The sequence below is a fragment of the Lissotriton vulgaris genome, chromosome 11 (genome assembly GCF_964263255.1).
Source record: "Lissotriton vulgaris chromosome 11, aLisVul1.2, whole genome shotgun sequence".
Classification (NCBI taxonomy): Eukaryota; Metazoa; Chordata; class Amphibia; order Caudata; family Salamandridae; genus Lissotriton; species Lissotriton vulgaris.
The window spans coordinates 727,438,100-727,458,169 of NC_141699.1; the positions used below are offsets into that span (position 1 = coordinate 727,438,100).

The following is a 20,070-nucleotide window of genomic DNA, read 5'->3' on the forward strand; positions in this document are numbered from 1 at the left end:
GCAGGAGGACTTCTGTACTGTAGGACTCCTAACAAGAGTGCTATATCAGAGTCTGAATTTATACTGTGTCGCATATTTTTCACGTTGCCAAAAAGTGTGTGTCTGTCGAAGAGCATGTCAGGTTTTCTCGCATGTACCTTCAGGAAGAACAAAGTGGAACTGAGCAGAGCTTGCAAACTGCTGTTCGACAAAAGATGTTGGGAGGTGCACCTTCTTAGCCTCTCTTCCCAGCAGTGCATGGAACATGACAATGTCATTTGTTGGAGAGTCTGGATGAGGAGGCGTTTGCTTCCCTCTTTGGGAAGATGAAGTCCCTCCATTCTTCCTCATCCTGGTGATCACCATTATCTTCCTACTCTTGATATACAAACTCACCTTCAGATTTGTTCCGGTATGTGTCGTGATCACGATCCAGCAAGTTGCTGTCATCCATATGTATTAGTGTCTGAGAGGCTGGTAGTGACACCAGATGTGGAATTGATAAGTCTTGTGAAGATGGCATCTGATGTGTCTTAGGTAGCACCAGAAGATGTTGCTGAGGTGGCCATATTGGTGGCACTGTGAAGAATAATGATGTTGCAGATGTGGAACTAACTTTTGAAAGACCTCCATCATGTGCTGTATAGTGATGATTATGACCGGAACCTACATTACTCAGGTTATTTGGAATGATGGTGGGTTTGTAAGGACATACATAATCCCTTCTGCAACCTTTATATGTTGGGCTCTGAAGAGAGTACTCATTGCATCCTTACACATGCTCCACATGCTTCCTTGTTTGTGCTTACATTGTGGAAGTCTGTGAAGGAGCACTTTGTACTGAATCATACACAGAGGAGGGGGCATCGCCTTTAGAAGGGGAAAATGTATTCTCACGAAGATATACGGTCAGCCTCTTTTGCCTGTCCTTTAGAGCTTTTGAATGGCATGTCTTGCAGATTACATAGCAAGAAGGTCTGAGGTATGGATAATGCTATAAATGCACTAATTGTGTGAATCATCAACACATTTTCTTATGTCCACAGTCTGAGCAGGAATTTAACAGAGATCAATCACCTCTCTTTCTCTACCGTAGTGGTAGTGGGTGAAGTCGTCCTGGGCCAGGGAATACTTGTGATTTAAACTCTAGAAACAACTGATGATTGGAATTGAAGCTATGTCCGGTTGAATTGCAGAGAAGACCAAGTAGAAGATAAAATGCAGAAAAAATAAGGCTTGGGGTATTAAAGAGCAGAGCTCTCTTCAGGGACTTCTTCACAAAGGGTGCATTGTAGAAATCTGCTATGGTGGCAACTAGAGAGAGTGGATAGCTTAGAAGTTACACTTCACTGGCTGAAGTTTGAGCCATTTCAACTGAGATGTATGTGCTACTACACCAACACTGTTGGTTGGCCTATGGCTATTGCAATTTTGAAATTATATGGAATTTGCAGTCTGACAAAGGGAATAATTTTAGCATGTAAATATATGAAAGATACAATACTGAAGAGGTATTAAGTCAAAATAAACTTGGGGCTAATAAATGAAATTAAATTCAGTAACAAAAACAGCTTTGGAAACTTATACAGTGTTCCATAGTCCTCCACTGAAAATCTGGGAGGAGTCAGCCTGCATTTAGTTGCACAAATCCTTAATAACCAACCACTTTTTGTGGATTTCGGAAAACTTGTGAATAATGAAGAGATTTTCAGTAACCCTTTGTACACATCTTTAACTACCTAAAATGAGGTTCCTTGTTAACTTCATACCCTCTAGTTGTGCACTCCCATAGTTTGTAGGCATTGAACTATATGGTGTTGCTACGTCACTTTATTTGCTTTTATTATTAACTAAAAATGTTAAAATGAAATCCATCATAAATAACTCACCTGTCCTTGTAACCACGTATCACCTTCTGCAGTAGGATGGCCATTGAGGTGATAACTTCCTCTCGCGTTACCTCCAGTTTTGTATCATGCATATCCTTAAAGAAGAGAAGAAGAGATTACTCATTTAAACTCAGCTCTTCCTTCCAAAAATTGCACACAGTCCTGAAAACTAAGAGGTCACACTCAGCTCTCAAAATACAAATCATATCTCTTACGAAATACCTAACACTTGACATTGCCCATACTTGACATATTTCTACCACACTCACATCTCACATTTCCAAACACCTTCTTTCTACATCATTTTCTCAACACTAGCATCAGAGAGCAGCACTCTCTGTGGGCCAGGGTCTGCCATGGTTGAGCCCTCACAAAGCAAAAAATAGACATCGAACCAGGGTTCTTCAAGCTCTTTATTTCTGTTGTGTGTTGACTGAAGAAAATAATTCTGTACCTGCTTACCTGTCACATGACATAGTTTCAAGGTAGCCTATCTGGAAACCTCCTTTGTGATATGGAACGAAGCAATATGGTGGCACTCTCTGTTACCACTGGTGCCCCAGGTCCCAAGATGCTATTTCATTCTAATCAAAGAACTAACTTACTTTTGCATACTATTAAATTTACCCAAAATAATCGGTTATGGGAACTGCAAATTAAATATCTTGCTGCCTGCTGGTTTTGGCTATTTATTAATTTGTCAAGCAGATGATCCCTTTTTCAAAAGTATTAGGCTGATCCCTTAGTTAAGCAGACCACCTATCTTGTGGAAATTATTTTAGATACACTTCTTAGGACACACCCCACTTCTTTCTTATTCCACTCATAACTCTGTACATATCGGACAGCTTTCAAATGGAGATTTCTAAAAACCACATTCTTACACACTCTAACTCCTCTCTCCCTTAAGTCTAAATATTTGTAGCTCATCTCTCCCAGACATTTCTGATGTCACAAATTCTCCACTCACTGAGACCCTGTCACCCTTTTACTGACAACTCAGATTAAAAAAATTAGTTTGTGGATAAAACTCCCAATGTTTACTCACTCAGATATTATTAAACCTTAAGTCTACCCCCTCACAATTTCAGGACGTCTAATGTCCCAAACTCAATAAGATGAAACCTCTTTTGTATCAACCTTCCTAATAGTGCTAACTGAACAGTATTTTGCCGAAGGGCACAAGTGATTCCTGCCAAATCATTTCCTCTTTGGAGAACCCGGGAGCACTTTAACTTTTTATACAATACTTCCGGGGATGTAAGCATCAAAGGTGCAGTGATACTGGACACCCAGAGCATGAGGAACAGTTACACCAATTATGACTGTCTTATTATGCAAATGTTGTGAGAGAAACCCATCTTTCTAATTCGCATTAACATGAGCATAATATGATGACGCAAACATGTGAGGTGGGCAACTCCAACTCATTTGTTTAATTTTTTAGATTCCTATTCAAAGATGGCTACCGCAGACGAAAGTGCATAGTTACCATTCTTGAATGAGATTAAAATAAAATCAAATGCATTCAAAGATAACCACCCAGGGTGTGCATAACTACAAATGACGTTTCTGAACAGCATTTGTAATCTGCTAAAAACTATTCAGAGAAACCCCTTGGATTCGCAATTACAGTGGCTATCTATGCCACAAGAGGATTGACAAAGCCAACAGGGCCTGTTGGCTTTGCCAACGCTTGTTATGGCCTTTGCCTTCATAGTCTACTTTGTCTGCTTTTCTGTTTCAGTGTTTCAAAATATTCAATTCAGTGGCTGGTCAGATGGTAGAATGATGAGGAAGAGAATTAGGGAGAAGATGAAAGCGAGAGCACTTTACTGAATTAGTGAAAGTATAAATGATGGGGTGATGCAGAGAGAGGGGAGGGTGAGCATTTCAGAGATTGGAAGGGTAACAGGAAAACGGATGATGAGAGGGACAAAGCTGTAGAAAAAGAAGAGTACTGATGTGGAAAACAGATTCATTGCCAGTGGACAGAAGTAAGAGAGGTGGCATTCGGAAAGTGCTGTGGTTGGCCAGCTTGAAGATGAGGCAAATCGCAAAGAGCGGTGAGGACAGAAAGCACTGTCAGGAAGACCAACCAGAAGAGAGAAGTAAGAGGGAATATTTCAAAAGGATGGACAGAAAGACTAACAAAAGGAGAGCACAGTAATCAAGGTGAACAAATAAAAGGCATGCAACAGCTTGAGAGGTAAGAAGTAAAAATATTTTGCATCTATATTAAACAGCCTAAATCTACAAATATTACAGTTTTACTAATGTGGGTGCACATAGATAATAGGTGTAAAATTAAGTGTGGGAAGTGAGATGTACGGAAAAGGAGGAAAATTAACAGTAGAAGGAAAGCCAAAAGGAACAAGCATGGCATAAAGTAACAATCAACAGAACAAACATACCAGGAGAGCATAACACTGCAGAACAAAAGTAATACGATATAAGAACACCATGGTGTAACGTAAGGTGGGCAACTGTGAACAACAGAGCTGTTTTTTATCAGAGGGTTCTGAATGATGTCAAATAATCATGAGTGAAACACGAGTTTTCTGCAATGTCACTCACAACAAACACAAGGTGAACAAGCATTGGCCGTGCGGCAGTAAAGCCACGCTGCAGTGAAAGTGGCAGCAGGTGGAGGGAGAATGGGCGATTTCCTTTTGGGAACAAGTGACCATATGGCGCCACGTGCTCCCGAAAGGAAATCACCAAGATGTGCACGCGTTGCATTGCAAGCAATGCAACACGTGCAATTCTTTGCTGAAAAAGCTCTGCTGATGGCATTAGGTCTCCTCCTATGCAGCGCATGCACGATACGTAGGCAAGACCTAAAAAGGAGCTTAAAGGACACACATTGCAGGTAAGTTGGACTACAGATGAGGAAAGTGAGTAGTCATCCAACATTCATATGATACCACACATGCAGGATGTGATGGAATGGGGGAAGAGTGGCATTTAGGAGAAGAAGGTGAAAAAGATCTCAGACTCATCAGTGTAGAAGTGGCAAGAAAGAATGAAGGTGAAAATAGAGGACATATATACTCAGAGATCCGAGGATCCATCATAGCATTACAGCACAGATGGAAAAAGGACTGCACTAACCAGGTCACTCTACAGGCTAAAGTAAAATAGTTAAATGGAGAACTGGGCAATGCAGAATTTGACAGCTCCAAGTAAGAAGAGAGTAGCGGATACAAAGGAATGATGAATGATGATGCCAGCAGACTGAGTAAATTAAGTGAGGAAAGCTTAATTTAATTTCCTAGGGATCCACGCTCTCTACATTTTTTTTTTTTGTTCTGTTTGCCAAATAACACTTCTGTTCACTGACTTAGACTATCACAAAGTTCCTGAATACATAGTGTACTTGCACACTCAATTGCACACAATATCTACATTTCACTTGTCATTGCAATGCTCGAAATACCAGATCAAATATTCTCCAGAAAGTTCCCAGAAACATGGCAGTTTTCAGCTGCCCCATTCCATCCTTTTCCATTTGGCACCTAAGAAACAATTTTCCTTTTTTATGACATACCTTTAAGAAAATTTTAGTTCTTCCTATTTTCCAGTCTTCATTCTTTCCAAGCACTTTCTCAGCAATTCTAATGCAGCACTGACGTGGGTCGCCCTACAGAACCAGGAGACATCATTACATCAAATCAAAAGACAAATGACTATGGCAATTTTTTGCACCATGAATAACCGCTGAACTTCATAATGATGATGATTCTGAATTTGTTCACCCAAAATGGGGTCTTGGCATTAGGGAAGAAATTTGATATGCATAATATTCAGTGGAACAAAATAAGCATACCGAGCAGGCAGGCTAGCAAAACTGAAACATTTTCAATGTTTTCCTAACCAAAAAGGACTGTGTATGTGCCAAATGCATCTAGGACAATTTAAATGCTCAAACACTTCTACTACTACAGGCATTGTTCTTCTGCTGAAATCCCTGTTCATTCTATATTAACGTGCCTGAGAGGGCAAGGGATTGAGAGTGCAAAACATTCTTGAGGGTTGAGAGGTCTATGAGCTGGGAGTGCATGGTGCAGTTGCTGGTAATACATGTGCTCGGGGAGGTTCACTGTACGGGGAACCTGAGTCCCTTGGATGTGGACAGGCTCAGGAACCTGGAATACAGAGATTTAAAGTGTTTGTGCTCAAAGGGGCTTTGGGATTCAGCGTGCTTAGAACCAGGAAGCCTCAGCTCCTAGAGATCCTAGGAAAGGTGGTCCAGAGGTTCTAAGTATCTGGGCACTGACAGGCCCTACCACATATTAGAAGTGCTTGAGCTCTGACGAGTTTAGGGATTGAATGTGCTGGCAATGGAACACCATGATCTCTATGAGAGGCTGAGATAAAAATTCCAGAGAAGTGTCATGTCTGCGCACAGCAAGTTCAAGGAATGAGAAGATAATGGAAGTTTCTGAGCTGTAAGCAACCTCTAGATTGTGATTGCAGACAGTGAAAATAAACAGGCTCTAAAATAGCCTGGGATATTCTCAGATTGCAAAACTGGACTAAATTGAACTCTGAATGTTGGATAATTTTAGTGGCAGGATATAAAAAAGCCTAATATCCAGCCTAAAAGAAACTGTAGCCTGTTGAAGTTTTGGGGGTGGAAGTCTCAAAGAAACAAAGTTGAAGTGGTTGAGCTCTGCGAGGTCCTGAGATTAGGGCCCTCATTACGAGTTGCACAGAATTGGTAGGGTGCAAACTCTGCTTCCATATTTTATCTACCATACCACTCAATACCGTGCAATTACTATTTAAACCCCATAGAATGGGAAAAACTGTGTGAACATGGTGGTACTGCCCATAAAACAGCAGGAGTAGGGGCTACTGTCTGGTGTGGGGTGTGGGAAAGGGGATCAGGAGGGTAGTGGAAGAGGTGCCCTGGAAGAGGAGAACATTGAAAGCTCCCGTCTTTCCAGGCACAGAGGTCGGGAGTGGCTGGGGTGTGTGGGGGTTTGGGGAAAACCCTGACTGTTTTTGCAGCCAAAGCTTAGAGTGATATTACAGCCAATGTATAAGTCGGTAAAATCAAATCTGGTGTTGCAGCACTGGGGAAAACCATGTGCGAAACACCATGTAATTTTTAATCACACAGAGTGAAATTGCATCAAGAAATTCTGCCCCCTCCACCACCCTTAATGAGGACTTTAGTGTGCAGAGATGAGAAATGATGTGTGTCTGTTGCCTTGAGGTACATAATAATTAAGAGTGATTCCTGGGTAATTTCTCCTTTGTGACAAGGCCAGTAAAAAGATTAGTCCTTCGATAATACCAAATACCTTGTCTTGCTTAGATGCTTGTGGCAGCAGTACTTGGTAGCGCTGAAAGAACTCCAAAAACGTGTGTCGGATCGGGTAGCCAGATTTCCTAATGCGGATCGTCTCCATCATCCCAGAATACCGCAGCTGTCGAATGCACAACGCTCGATCGAAGAGCTGGAGAAAAAAATATTTAATCATTTACAATGGTATCAGAGCATGAGAACAAGAAACCTCGGGCTAAGAATGTTGTGTGACACCACTCCAGTGTCATACTGGCATTGAGCAGACTGAAGACTGCTTCCACAAGGTATAAGATGGTCAACCATGTCACACCATAGGGATGTAGGGCAGTTAGGGGCGTGATACAGTGACGCACTGCATCAGCTCCTCCCTCTTTCCAGTGTACACTCCTCATTGCCTCATCTGCCAGCCTCTTTATCACCTGCATAAACAACAGGTGATGGACAGAATGCAAAACAATGTCATACATTCAATCCAGTACAGAGATATGGGCCTAAATCCATCGTTTTTTTGCTCACCATGCCATTCCAGTTTGAACTCAGCCATATGCAAATCAGTCTTGACCATGTGCCCCATGGGAACAGTCTAGCCCGAACTGCCAAGCCAGGTCCTCCCTGGACTGGAAACAAGCATCCAAGGACCGGTTTCGGACTTTCAGCCCTCATCAGCCTGGATAGCTTGATTCCTGTGGCATGGAGAGCACGAGACCCACGTCTGGGCATACCCGTCCCACTCTTTATCATCATCCCGCCTCTCCCTCTTTTTCCTGTGCACTCCATGTTCCGCTTGCCAACCACCCATTTCCAGTGGCTTCTCCTAATTGCTGCCAGCAATTACTTGTTTTGTTTGTTTCATAGATGTTAACTTTTGGCTACATTGAAGGCTACATTGTCTATCGTCTTTTTGTTTCTATGTCATAAAATGGTCTGGTGTCAAGGAAGCCTTTGTCATAGTTTATCTTTTCATTCTGTCATAGAAATAAGAAAAAAGACTATAATAAAGGCTCCTCTACTTTTTGTCCTATATTTGAAATAGAAACAGGACTGCATCACAGGAAAGTGGCCTTCAATACCCCAGTCTTTCATTTATTTTCTTATTTCAATGCGCCTGTGATGAAGTGTTAGCATATTAAACATACATTTTTGGGATTTGCCAATGTTTCTATCCATAGACTCAGCTCGAAAATCAAGACACTACATTTAAAAGGGTGACCAGCATATCGACATTTTAACATCTTGACTGATAATTTTGCAGATAATCGTTGGAAGAAATTTCAGAGCTATTGAAAGATTCCTGGTAACATTGAGTTCGAAAACTGTCTCTTTAAAGGTGAAGTGCCCTCCGTGTACTGTGATAGTGTCAAGATTCGTAGCAATTATCTTTGGAATCTGACTGACCATTTTCCCTTCTCTGGTGTGCTCGGATCCTACCTTGAGATATGGGTGAATTTACACTCTCCACTATGGCCCAGTGTTATGTACCGGAAGAAGGATCAAGAATTGGCAAAGTTGATTTACATGACTCGTAATCCAAAAGTTGATCTTGGCCAATCAGATTGCAGGGGATCGAGAAACTGTTTTAGTGAATTTTAAACCCCTAAGCTGAGGAACGGATTTTTTTGTATCTTAGTTGTATCTTAGTTGATGAATTTTTATTTGTAAAAACATTGTATTACTCTAGCTGATTTAAGAAGCAGCTCAGAATCAAGCTGTCTATTTTCTATTCTAACTATTTCAAATCTGCTATTTGAAATTCCATTATACAGATTTACACTTTAAATCGAAACACAGCACACTGAGAGTTATATGCATTACTTCAGTAATGCCCCTGGCCTCGTACTAGTGTTACAGATGTAGTTTTGACCTCACACTAAGTAAGTGTTACAGTTCTAGCCCATGACTTAACAGTATAGGGTTACATCTTACCAGAGGAGTGTTACAATTGCACATATACTCCTCACACATGACCTGTTGAGGTAGTTTACTTCTGACATTGTTCCAAGTACAGAATTGTTACAGGTCTTCACCTTACAATCCAAGTGGAGTCATACTTCTGAACTATGACCAGTAAAGAATCTAAAATCTTTTTCTTACCACTAATGTGCATGATTCAGATCCAGCACAAACATTGTACTACAAAAGTGTTAGAGGTCTGCGCCTGATGTTAACAGAGACATGTTATAGATCTACTCCTATTGTTGTACCCATGTTACAGATTCAGGGCCTGATTTAGATTTTGGCGGACAGTTTACTCCGGGAAACATCCGTTACAACGCGGATGTTTCAACGCGGTGCTGTTACGACGCGTCCGTAACAACGCAAGTCGTTACCACGACTTGCGCTGGAGGGCGCTAGAAGATTAAAAATAGTAAATTTACTATTCCAACACCTTCCCTAGTGTCCACGGGGACTGGTGTTAGAATAGTAAATTATACTATTCGATATCCGCGCCCCCAACGCAAGTCGTGGTAACGACTTGCGTTGTAAGGGACGCGTTGTAACAGCACGCGTTGTGACGGTACGCGTTGTACCGTCACCCATCCGTTTACTCCATCACAACAGTGACGGATATCCACTCCACCGAAATATAAATCCCATAGGACATAATGGGATTCATATTTCAGCGGACGGGATATCCTCAGTCAGAGGTGTGTTACAAATCAAATTCTAATAAATGACTAGAGTACTGTTATAAATGTACTCTCTTTATTATCTCCATGTTGTTATGTTGATAAACGTATTATAATTGCATTCCCTATTTCTATAGGTTCTACACATCTACGTTTGACATGTTACCAATTAGTGTTACAGATTTAGGGACGGGTTTAGAGTTTAGGGGAAAAGGTACTCCTTTGCAACGGCGACGGAGTTGCCTCTCCATCAAACGGAAGGTCGGGCCGCCCTGATTTGCAGATGAGCTGATGTTCAGTATGTCAGTGAGAGAGACTACTCTATATCAGTCACTGACATCCTCCTCTGACAGCCCACCGGAGTAAAGGCCATCAAAGGTTTAGCCATTCGACTTCCCTCCGGATTTTGAGTGGGAAGTTGAATAGCTGGGTTTTGCTCTCTCGTACCAACCATGAAAAATGTGGAGCTACAGGGCAGTAAAAAATTTAAATGACCCCCACACCATGGGAGAAAGATCCAATTTTGCAGAGGCCATTACTTTGCTTCGTTCAAAAACGAAATCTCACTTTGTGATTTTGTTCTTGTGAAAAAATAAAGCATGTTAAAAGTTTGTTGAACTGTGCCTTCATTTTGATGGTACCGACTCCTTCATTTTGATGGTGCCAACTATCAAACCTTTAGTACATTGACAGGACCCTCATTTTGCCAGTACTGACTGTCAAACATTTAGTGCATAGACAGGAAGCCACGTGGCAGAGGTTCCTGAGAAAGTTTACAGTTGTCCGCAGGGCTGTCGGACAACTCTAAATATGGTGGGTGGAGGACCCTCTGTTTAGAAGGAGTAAAGTACTCACAAAATGCTAAATCAGTCACATAATACTGACAACTAGCAGATAAAAGTTCAAGATCTGCTCTTAGCATTTTATCACATAAATATTAATCTTCTTCTCCTAAGCAGTGTCACAGATTAATACAGATCTCGGCATGACCATCCCCATCCTCAGTGAGAGGGTTTCATAGATATTTTCCATGTTCATATTACACAATTTATACATCCCCTCATCTCATTTCACCAGTATTGTAGAGTGACCCTGACATCTTACCAATGGTTTCTTGAAATCATTTGGCTTGATGCAACGCACAAAATAGGGCTGGCAGCTTTCCAGGATTTTCATAAGCTTTTCCAGCGATTGCTTAAACTGACTTCCAAGGGTTGAAAGATGTCTTTCTGTGTCTGAAATCTGTTGAGGATTAGAATGAGAGGCATCATATCAGCAAAGACTTAGCAACACCAATGCTGTTCAAGCATCTGACCAAGCTCTCAAATTCATGACCCACTTACATTGTAGAAGGAGGCAACTGTTGAAGCATGGATTCATGCAGGTCGCCTCCCACTGACTCTAGTGTTTATTTTATTTTCTTTCCAGGCGTATAGAAACAAAATTCATTTGCTAACAATAAAATAGCTTATTCCCAACAGACATGATACCAAACAGAGACACTGGGGGGTTCCATCCTACTATTTAGCCTATTTAAACCATATCAATCAATCAATCAATCATGGCATTTATATCGCGCACTACTCACCCGGAAGGGTCTCAAGGCGCGTGGGGAGGGGGGTCTGCTACTGCTCCAACAGCCAGGTCTTGAGCTGTTTCCTGAAGGCGAGGTGGTCCTGGGTCTGCCGCAGGTGGACGGGCAGGGAGTTCCATGTCTTAGCCGCTAGGTAGGAGAAGGATCTTCCTCCGGCGGTGGCTCTCCGGATGGGAGGCACGACGGCGAGGGCGAGGTGCGCCGATCGCAGCTGGCGGGTGGGCGTGTAGAAGGTCAGGCGGTCGTTGAGGTACCTAGGGCCCAGGTCGTGGAGGGATTTGTGTGCGTGGGTGAGGAGTCTGAACGTGATCCTCTTGTTGACAGGGAGCCAGTGTAGGTCTCTCAGGTGGCTTGAGATGTGGCTGCGTCGGGGGACGTCCAGGATGAGTCGGGCGGAGGCGTTCTGGATGCGCTGGAGTCTCTTCTGAAGCTTGGCTGTTGTTCCGGCGTAGAGGGTGTTTCCATAGTCCAGTCTGCTGGTGATGAGGGCCTGGGTGACAGTCTTCCTTGTCTCGGTGGGAATCCATTGGAAGATCTTGTGGAGCATGCGGAATGTGTGGTAGCAAGATGAGGAGACGGCGTTGACCTGTCTGGTCATCGATAGGGAGGAGTCCAGGATGATGCCCAAGTTGCGTGCGTGGTCTGTTGGCTTGGGTGCGGTGCCTAGGGCTGGGGGCCACCAGGAGTCATCCCATGCGGAGGGCGATGTTCCCAGGATGAGGACTTCTGTCTTGTCCGTGTTCAACTTTAGGCGGCTGCTGTTCATCTATTCGGCGACGTCTTTCATCCCTTCGTGAAGGCTCGCTTTGGCGGTGTCGGGATCTTTGGTGAGGGAGAGGATCAGCTGGGTGTCATCGGCGTAGGAAATGATGTTCAGGTTGTGATTGCGAGCGATGGCAGCTAGTGGTTTCATGTAGATGTTGAAGAGAGTGGGGCTGAGCGATGATCCTTGCGGGACGCCGCAGATGACTTCGGTGGCCTCCGAGCGGAAAGGCGGGAGGTGTACTCTCTGTGTTCTTGCGGAGAGGTATGAGGTGATCCAGTCCAGGGCCTTCCCCTGGATGCCGGTGTCGTTGAGTCGTTGGACTAGGGTGCGGTGGCAAACAGTATCCAATGCAGCGGAGAGGTCAAGGTGGATGAGTGCAGCTGTTTCACCGTTGTCGAGCAGGGCTCGGATGTCGTCAGTGGCTGCGATGAGGGCGGTCTCGGTGATGTGATTGGCTCTGAATCCGGACTGCGATGGGTCGAGGGATCCGTTCGTCTCAAGGAAGGCGGCCAGTTGCTTGTTGACGACCTTTTCGATGACTTTGGCTGGGAAGGGAAGGAGCGAGATGGGGCGGAAGTTCTTGAGGTCGGTCGGGTCCGCTGTTGGTTTCTTCAGTAGTGCGCTGAGCTTGGCGTGCTTCCAGCTCTCAGGGAAGGTGGCTGTGTTGAAGGAGGTGTTGAAGATGTCTCGGAGATGGGGTGCGATGGTGGGGGCCGCTTTGTTGAAGATGTGGTGGGGGCACGGGTCGGTCAGCGATCCGGAGTGGAGGGTGTTCATCATGCTTGTCGTGTCGTTGGGGGTCACCTCGGTCCATGTCTGGAGGATGGCGGCTGGGTGCGTAGGTTCGATCGGTGGGTGCGGGGGTTGAGCGCTGAAACTGTTGTGGATGTCGGAGATCTTGCGGTGGAAGTATGAGGCGAGGGAGTCGCAGAGGTCCTGTGAGGGGGTGATGTCCTTGTTGCCGGTGCTGGGGTTGGAGAATTCCTTGATGATGTTGAAGAGCTCCTTGCTGTCATGGGCGTTCTTGTCCAGTCGTTCCTTCAGAGATTTCTTCTTTGTGGTGCGGATGAGCTGGTGATGTCTGCGGGTGGCGAGTTTTAGGGCGGTCATGTTGTCGGTGGTCTTGTTGAGGAGCCAGGTCTTCTCAAGGGTGCGGCAGGCCTTCTTGGAGTCCTTGAGTTCGTCGGTGAACCAGGGAGCCTTCTTGCTTCTAGGTCTGGTGATTGGGTCCTTCAGTGGGGCGAGGTCGTCAGCACTTGTGGTCATATAAGGCATGTTTTCACACTGTTTCTATTTAAAACGTTATAAAGAGCATTGCTACCCAAACCGGGTTTCCCAACTTTATGTGGACCAGAATAATGAACTTAGTTATCAGTTTTAGTCTTAACCTGATTGGTTCTTCATCTGGAAATCATGTTTAGGTGCAGCAAAATGTTAGAATTGTATGGTTTAAGCTAATGCAATGTAGTGGAGATTCAGATTTCCCTTTTCCTTACTAAGTGGCAGATACTGTTAGAGTGCTTGCCCTTTCATTTGCCTTTATCGCAGAACTCTTTTTCCTGATTTCTTAGTATACCTCGTTCCTGACTTAGAAGAGTAGGGTGCTCTCTTTATGGAGGAACTGATCTTGCTTAACTTTCCTTTTGACACAGCTTTAGAAAGGTTTGTCTATGCCTTGTAAATTCTGTTGTCTCAGTAACACCAACACAGACGTTTCACTGTAGAAGCACATCCACTTTGGTCTTTCATCTCTGATGACAGCAATCTCAGGTTCGCATGAGCTGGTTTTTATACTCTGTTTGTGTGCTCTTCAGGAAAGGAAGTTTTTTTGCTCCAGCAAACAAAACTTCCCTCGCAGTAGTAATGAAGCAACTGTCTCGTCTAAAATATTATTGAGAACAGGGTGTCCCACTCTCCTGTGTCATTCAGCAACAACATTGAAGCAGCTGTGGCATGTGAAGGTGTGGACCATCTATATTGTTGCTATATTGTTGCTTTACTGATGAGAAAATATCATCACTGCATGTCTCTGTTAGTACTGGCTCTGAGGAACCTGGGAGGTATGTTTGCTTTTGGATAGCAGTACTTCATGCGTGCTAGTGCCTCTGTTGTGATTCCCTGTACTGTAATTACATTTTTCCTGTTGATGCCATTCAGAAGAATCAATTGATGCATTCTTTCAAATGTTTTTGTTCTTTAAGTGCAGTAGCAGAGAGTCATTTTAATTCCAGTGTGTCAAGAGATCTCTTGATTTCATATGTGAGTTCTGCTCTTAGCCCATGTGGGAATAAAGTTAGAAAGTCTAAATTCTCATACTAGTTTAGGCAAAAATGTGGACTGAAAAGGGGGGAATATTTAATCTCTAACATATCTTAGAAAAGTGTCTAATAGTCAGGAACTTGGCAACCCTCTGGCCCTCTTGTGTGATAGCAAAGCACAAATCCATCTTCCAGGAGACATGCTTTATGTTCAGTTAAGAGATGCGTTTGCTGACACCACTTGTGCTAGTAGGTAGTGGCCTCTCATTTCATTTAGATTGGACTATACTTTTAGGATTGGCCTGCAGTCATCTTCCATCTTAAGGGTTTCAACCTCTAATGCCTTAGGAGCCAGACTACTTTTTACAATGATGTGTGGTTTACTATTTTCCACTCCTCTCTAGTAATGAGATCCATCAGCTCTGGAAGCCTTATAGGAGTCTCTTAGTACAACTTATAAAGGTCTAAAATTCATGTTTGTCATGTCCAGGAGGGTGCCTGCCTTCAACAACATATTTCTTACATCTGAACGCAGAGAACATCATTGATTGTGTTGGTCAAACCAAGGATTTGAATTTCTTTGTATAGATGAAGCAATTATGCATGCATAAGGAGAACATAGAGGTGACTGTGTGTAGCATAACTTACATGTCTGTTGTTCTTGAAGTAAAGACAATGCTTTCACATTAATGTCCTCCAGGTGTGATCCACCTCTATCTGAGAGAAGTGCACCCATCACAGCATTAGCGATTAGGAATCACTTGAGTATAAACAGGTAGGCGGGAGTAGATGGATTCTTCTTGAGGAAGGAGGACTAAAGACGTGTGAGAACAAGAGTCACTAGTAATTACTAGTATGTCTGTGTTCTTTCTTCTAGGTTCATAAGGGAATTGAAAAGCATGAACATTTAAGGGGATAAGGCGTCCATACATACCACTTCCAGAGTCAAGCATATTTTTTTAATAGAGCATGGCAATATTGAGCTTCATCTCAGGCCATGTGGCTGGCTTCATGATGACCTTGAAGAACACATGCTCCGAGACATAACAATTGCTATCTTGGGTTTTGTGCATGTATGTAGAAGCATTCAAATGATATGACAGATGTCATAGTTTCCAAGGGCACAGGAGTCAATCTAACAAGAAATTAAAAAAAGCAAAAACTGGTTTTCCAGTATAAAAGTGCTTTCTTTCTTAAAAGGGGAACATTTTAGACAACTTAAAATAACCACACTAGCAGTTATGATAATGTCAGAAGAAAGGTTCAGAAAATAGGGGATTGTCTCTTGATTAATGTAAAGTCCTGTGACTGTCTTGGGACGGAGTCTTACTGTATTCGTGCCACTTCTGTTGTGAACTTTTTTTTAGTGCAATAGACACCTTAAATGAAGAGACTGACTCTGTACAACAACGATTGGGTGCCTCGTGTAGACTCTGGCTGGAGAAGTCTATTTCTGTATCAGAGAAAATTAGTACCTGAAGTTGTTTCTATGTTTAGTTTATGTAAATATCCCTATGTTCTCAACAGCACTTTAGAAATCGTAACAGATGTTCATGCAACCAATCATGTTGAAGTTCAAGTTGCCTCTTTTTCGTAAAAAAAGCAAAACACAAGTTCTTCACAGGGTCTTAATTTTATAACGCCCATGACAACCATTTTTACACCCAGGTATTATTAGCGCTATACTTTTACCCTTATCAATTGAAACATGTATTAAAGGCTTATTTGACAATGATTTAACACAACTTGTCACAATTGAAGACCTGATCTTAAAATTGGCTAACCAGTCTAGAGCAACTGTTTCAGCCATGTCACATGGGAAATCGACTTTGGATGTAGCGCATCCCTCTTTGCGACTGAAGACTACACCAAGAAGTTTGTTACATGTGGCCTCTCGGCATGGGCCTAATGCAAAGACTATCCATTCTATTTCCGACATTGTTCTTTCTTTATCTAGCTTGGCCAACATGGATGTTATTTCCTCTGTAACTATCCTACACAGCAATAATCCTACTCCAGAAGCCACACCATATGTTATTCTGTTGATAGATGTTCCTCCACTAGTTCAAAACCCTCCCGGGCTTCATTTAAGATGCCCTACCTGCACTTTTGCGCAGCCGGATTGCCACTTTTTGACATTCCGGTGGTGCAATTGGCCACAGCATATTTATAAGGCTGCGTAAAGCCACTTTACATGGCTTTTCATGGCCTTATAAATATGTGCCGCTTTCACGCAGAAAACTGCATGAATGGAACCTGACACATTCCCAGATTTACGTGAAATCGCAAACCTGGGAATGAGTCAGAACCTAACACCACCCCGGGGCTGGCATTAGGGAGGCGCAACAAGAGGAGACATTTTTTAATTTCTCCTTGTGCTTTCCTTTTTCTATGTGTGCTGCATTCTGTAGCACACCTAGAGAAAGGAAATCGCCAGAATGTAATGATTTTGTGCAAGAAGGTGTCCCTTCCTGCACAAAATCAATCAGCCCCACAACGCAGGCACCTTTGCACCATGGTGCAAGGGTGCCTGCGTTATCGCACGGTAGCCCATTGTCCACCTGTGCCGGGGAAAAGGACAGGTATGCGTGTGTCACATAGATACAGTGCATTCCTGCACTTTTGTTTTGACATAGGGCAGGGCAGCAATATTCCTTACGACACTGCCCTACGCCAAAACCTCACAAATGAGGCACTCCTGAGTCTTATGTGCAACAAAAAAAAGTTGCTCACTGGCTCGAAACTCATTGGAGGGGGGAGTATAAATTTCCCAATTATATAAATATGCTCAGAAGGGTTGGATGAGAAAATAATTGTGTGAAATATTCTGCTGGGGATTCTATTGTGATCAAGTTCAACAATTCATCAGCTGCAGGTTTTGTGCTTTCTATGATATCCCGCTCTCAGGTCCACTGTGACCAGATCAAAGTAATGTCCTTGAGCTAAAACCTATTATAAGCGCTAAGGGCACTGAAGGTGTATCTAACCACCCTACTCACTCACTTTATTCTATTACTACTAGCAGCAGGATGGCACCATTAGACAATCTGGACAATGATAACTGGCTCTGGTGTGACAGTTAGTCCACCTTTATTCTGCTCTTATACCCCTACAAATGAATTAAATAATGAGGTTAGTTCTCCTAGTTTTACAAATAATCTAACTTACTTTCTTGGAATATTGCCAGCCTGCAGAGGAAGATAGATAATCCTGAATGACTTACTTTGTTTAAACAATTTAGTAATATTGTGTTGCAAGAAATGTGTGGTTGCATCTGCTCCATTTATAGATGGTTACCCTACCTATTCTACCCCAGCTACTCCCTCACGCTTTGGTCAGACCAAAGATGGTCTTAGTATTTTTCTGGCTGTAACCTCAAATTGCAAAGTGACAACATTGCTAACCAACTCACCAAACGTCCCGGAGTACTTGTTAATTTTAGAACAGCAAAGAACATTTTTGTGGTTACCTTTTACAACATCTTTTGTCGACACAATTATGGCAAAATAAAACATTGTTCACAATTTTGTAGTCTGGTAGGGATTCAACCGTTCATATGAAGTATTTTGTTCTTGCATATGAGTTCTGAGGTTAATGTATGTTTTCAGGGTCTTGTTGATAACTTACTTGAGGTTTCTTTTTAGTGTAAGCACGACTCTCAAAGGTGAAGCTTTGAATGACTTGATTTAAATGCTCTGCTAAGAAACATGACTAGTAGTAGAAGCTTTGAGAGGCCTGATTTATTTGCCAAGTTAAAGAACCGTGACTTGTAGGAGGAATCAGATTAAGATATTCACGTCGTTCAATTAAGCCTGTACAAAGGCAAATTGTAACCTTGTAAGCTCTGTAAAGAAAAAATCACAATGTTCTTGAAGTAACAGCTTGAAGAACTGTCTATAAACATTGTTTGAAGGCAAGGAAATTCACCCTAAGGTTGGATGCTTGGGATAATCTGCAACAGGCACACGTGACTAAAGAGCCACCTTCTGGAAGATTATTAATTACCCTTTCCTTTGGAATAACTACAATTCTAACACAAAGGCGAAGATACAGATGTTTGGGTATCTTGCTTTCAAAATATCTATTTTGTGTCTCTGGCCACACAGAAATGTATTTACTACACATTTCTTTCTTTTTTAAATCCTATTGTCTTAAAGTTTCTAATATTTCTAGTCCAAATGGCATGGCCCTGGCTCCTTATGGGGTCTCTATGGACCTTTATAAATACAATGTGGTTGTATGGGCCCTTAAGGAGGCCTGTTGCTGTAGCCCCCATAAGTCTTGGTCCAACTCAATCATTATCCCTGATAAGAAGAGTGCTAAAGATGACCATATTCAGGAGCTACAGATTCTTGACATCTGCTTCACAGACCTTAAAAAAAGTTGAATATGGCCTTCAACAGGACACCTGTCCTCTAACTCCCCTCGATAGTCAAGACCGCTGGTTCTGTTCGCTGGAAGAGGAACATATTTCCACAGCTTTTTCCCACCTGTTCGTGACTGAAAACATCCTACTTGAGAAAACCTTCGGCAGGAATATCTCTTGGAATCATCATAAGAGGATGAATTCTTTTGTGTCCCGTATGTCACTATCTCAACCTAGAGGTCGCAATCGGGTAGAACTTTTTTTAGATTTCTTTCCAGAACATGGCCATGTCTTTCCCCTTAAGGAAGGGCATGTTTCCTGTCCATTAAGGCTTTGGACACCATTTCCTCAAGCTGCTCACCAAAAAGTATTTTACTTGAAAAGGAGCTTCCAGGAAAAGAAAACCTCTCACATGTGCCAGTATTCCAACCTTGTAACTACATGGGACATATTGCTAAAGCAGGGGGACCAGAAGCAAGAGCTGACATCCTTCTGGTGTTACATCAGATATCAGAAAGAAATCTAGCTTGATGTTCAATTTGTACTAATAATTATCAACAGTCTCCTCCCTCCTGGATGGCAGTGGCTAAGCAGTCAAAGTACAGAAGACTGTTCTGCATATGCAGCATAAGTGCCTGTTAGCAATACCAAGTTGTTTCCAGTATATGATTTCTTCAACACACTCTCTATTTTGTTATGTAGAGGATCAGAAAGTGCGCCACCTTCTGGACTGACCTATGTACACCCAAACAAGGAAGTCATAATTAAATCAATTTTGACTGAATGCAAAAGAACCTTATCAGCATTGTCCAAAATATACATCCTTGGAAAAAACATAGGATGTTAAGGTGCTTTAAGTCGCTTTATTCTTTGAACATTATGTCCTTCATTTTGACATGCAAGGGAAAAGACTAATTTGAAGGTCAGTTGCATTGCGAAAAAGCCCTTGTGATTCATTCATACCTGCCCTAAAACTATTTGCAGGTACGTGTAGATCTAGGCCGCGTATTTCACAGATACAAGTGAAAACTATTCTTTCTCGTGATTACCCGTTCGATTGCGCATGATATTTTGCCATTGACTTGCTATTGTAAGCAGAGGCAGATATTATTATTAGGGTGGCGTTTAATCAATCCTTGTGTCGAGTGTATTAGACAAAAGTATTTTCTCTTTCTCTTTTAATTATATATTAGTTCAGTGAACTTCATATCTACGACGTAACGCGGAGGCAAAGTGCAACTGCCTTCGGATTCAGGTAGCTGATGCAAATACTA

At 42.6% G+C, this 20,070-nt stretch overlaps 1 protein-coding gene across 1 annotated transcript in view; it reads right to left on the reverse strand.

Annotated features, from left to right (window-relative positions):
* The window catches only part of LOC147683395 (unconventional myosin-VIIb-like), a 1,214,266-nt gene that overhangs the window by 684,211 nt on the left and 509,985 nt on the right, over positions 1–20,070 (reverse strand). Inside the window, exons 16-19 of the mRNA XM_086943813.1 lie at positions 10,917–11,054; positions 7,181–7,336; positions 5,419–5,511; positions 1,869–1,963 (exon numbers count right to left, since the gene is read on the reverse strand). Of these exons, the coding sequence (XP_086799939.1) occupies positions 1,869–1,963; positions 5,419–5,511; positions 7,181–7,336; positions 10,917–11,054 (482 nt within the window). The remainder of the gene's footprint in view (positions 1–1,868; positions 1,964–5,418; positions 5,512–7,180; positions 7,337–10,916; positions 11,055–20,070) is intronic.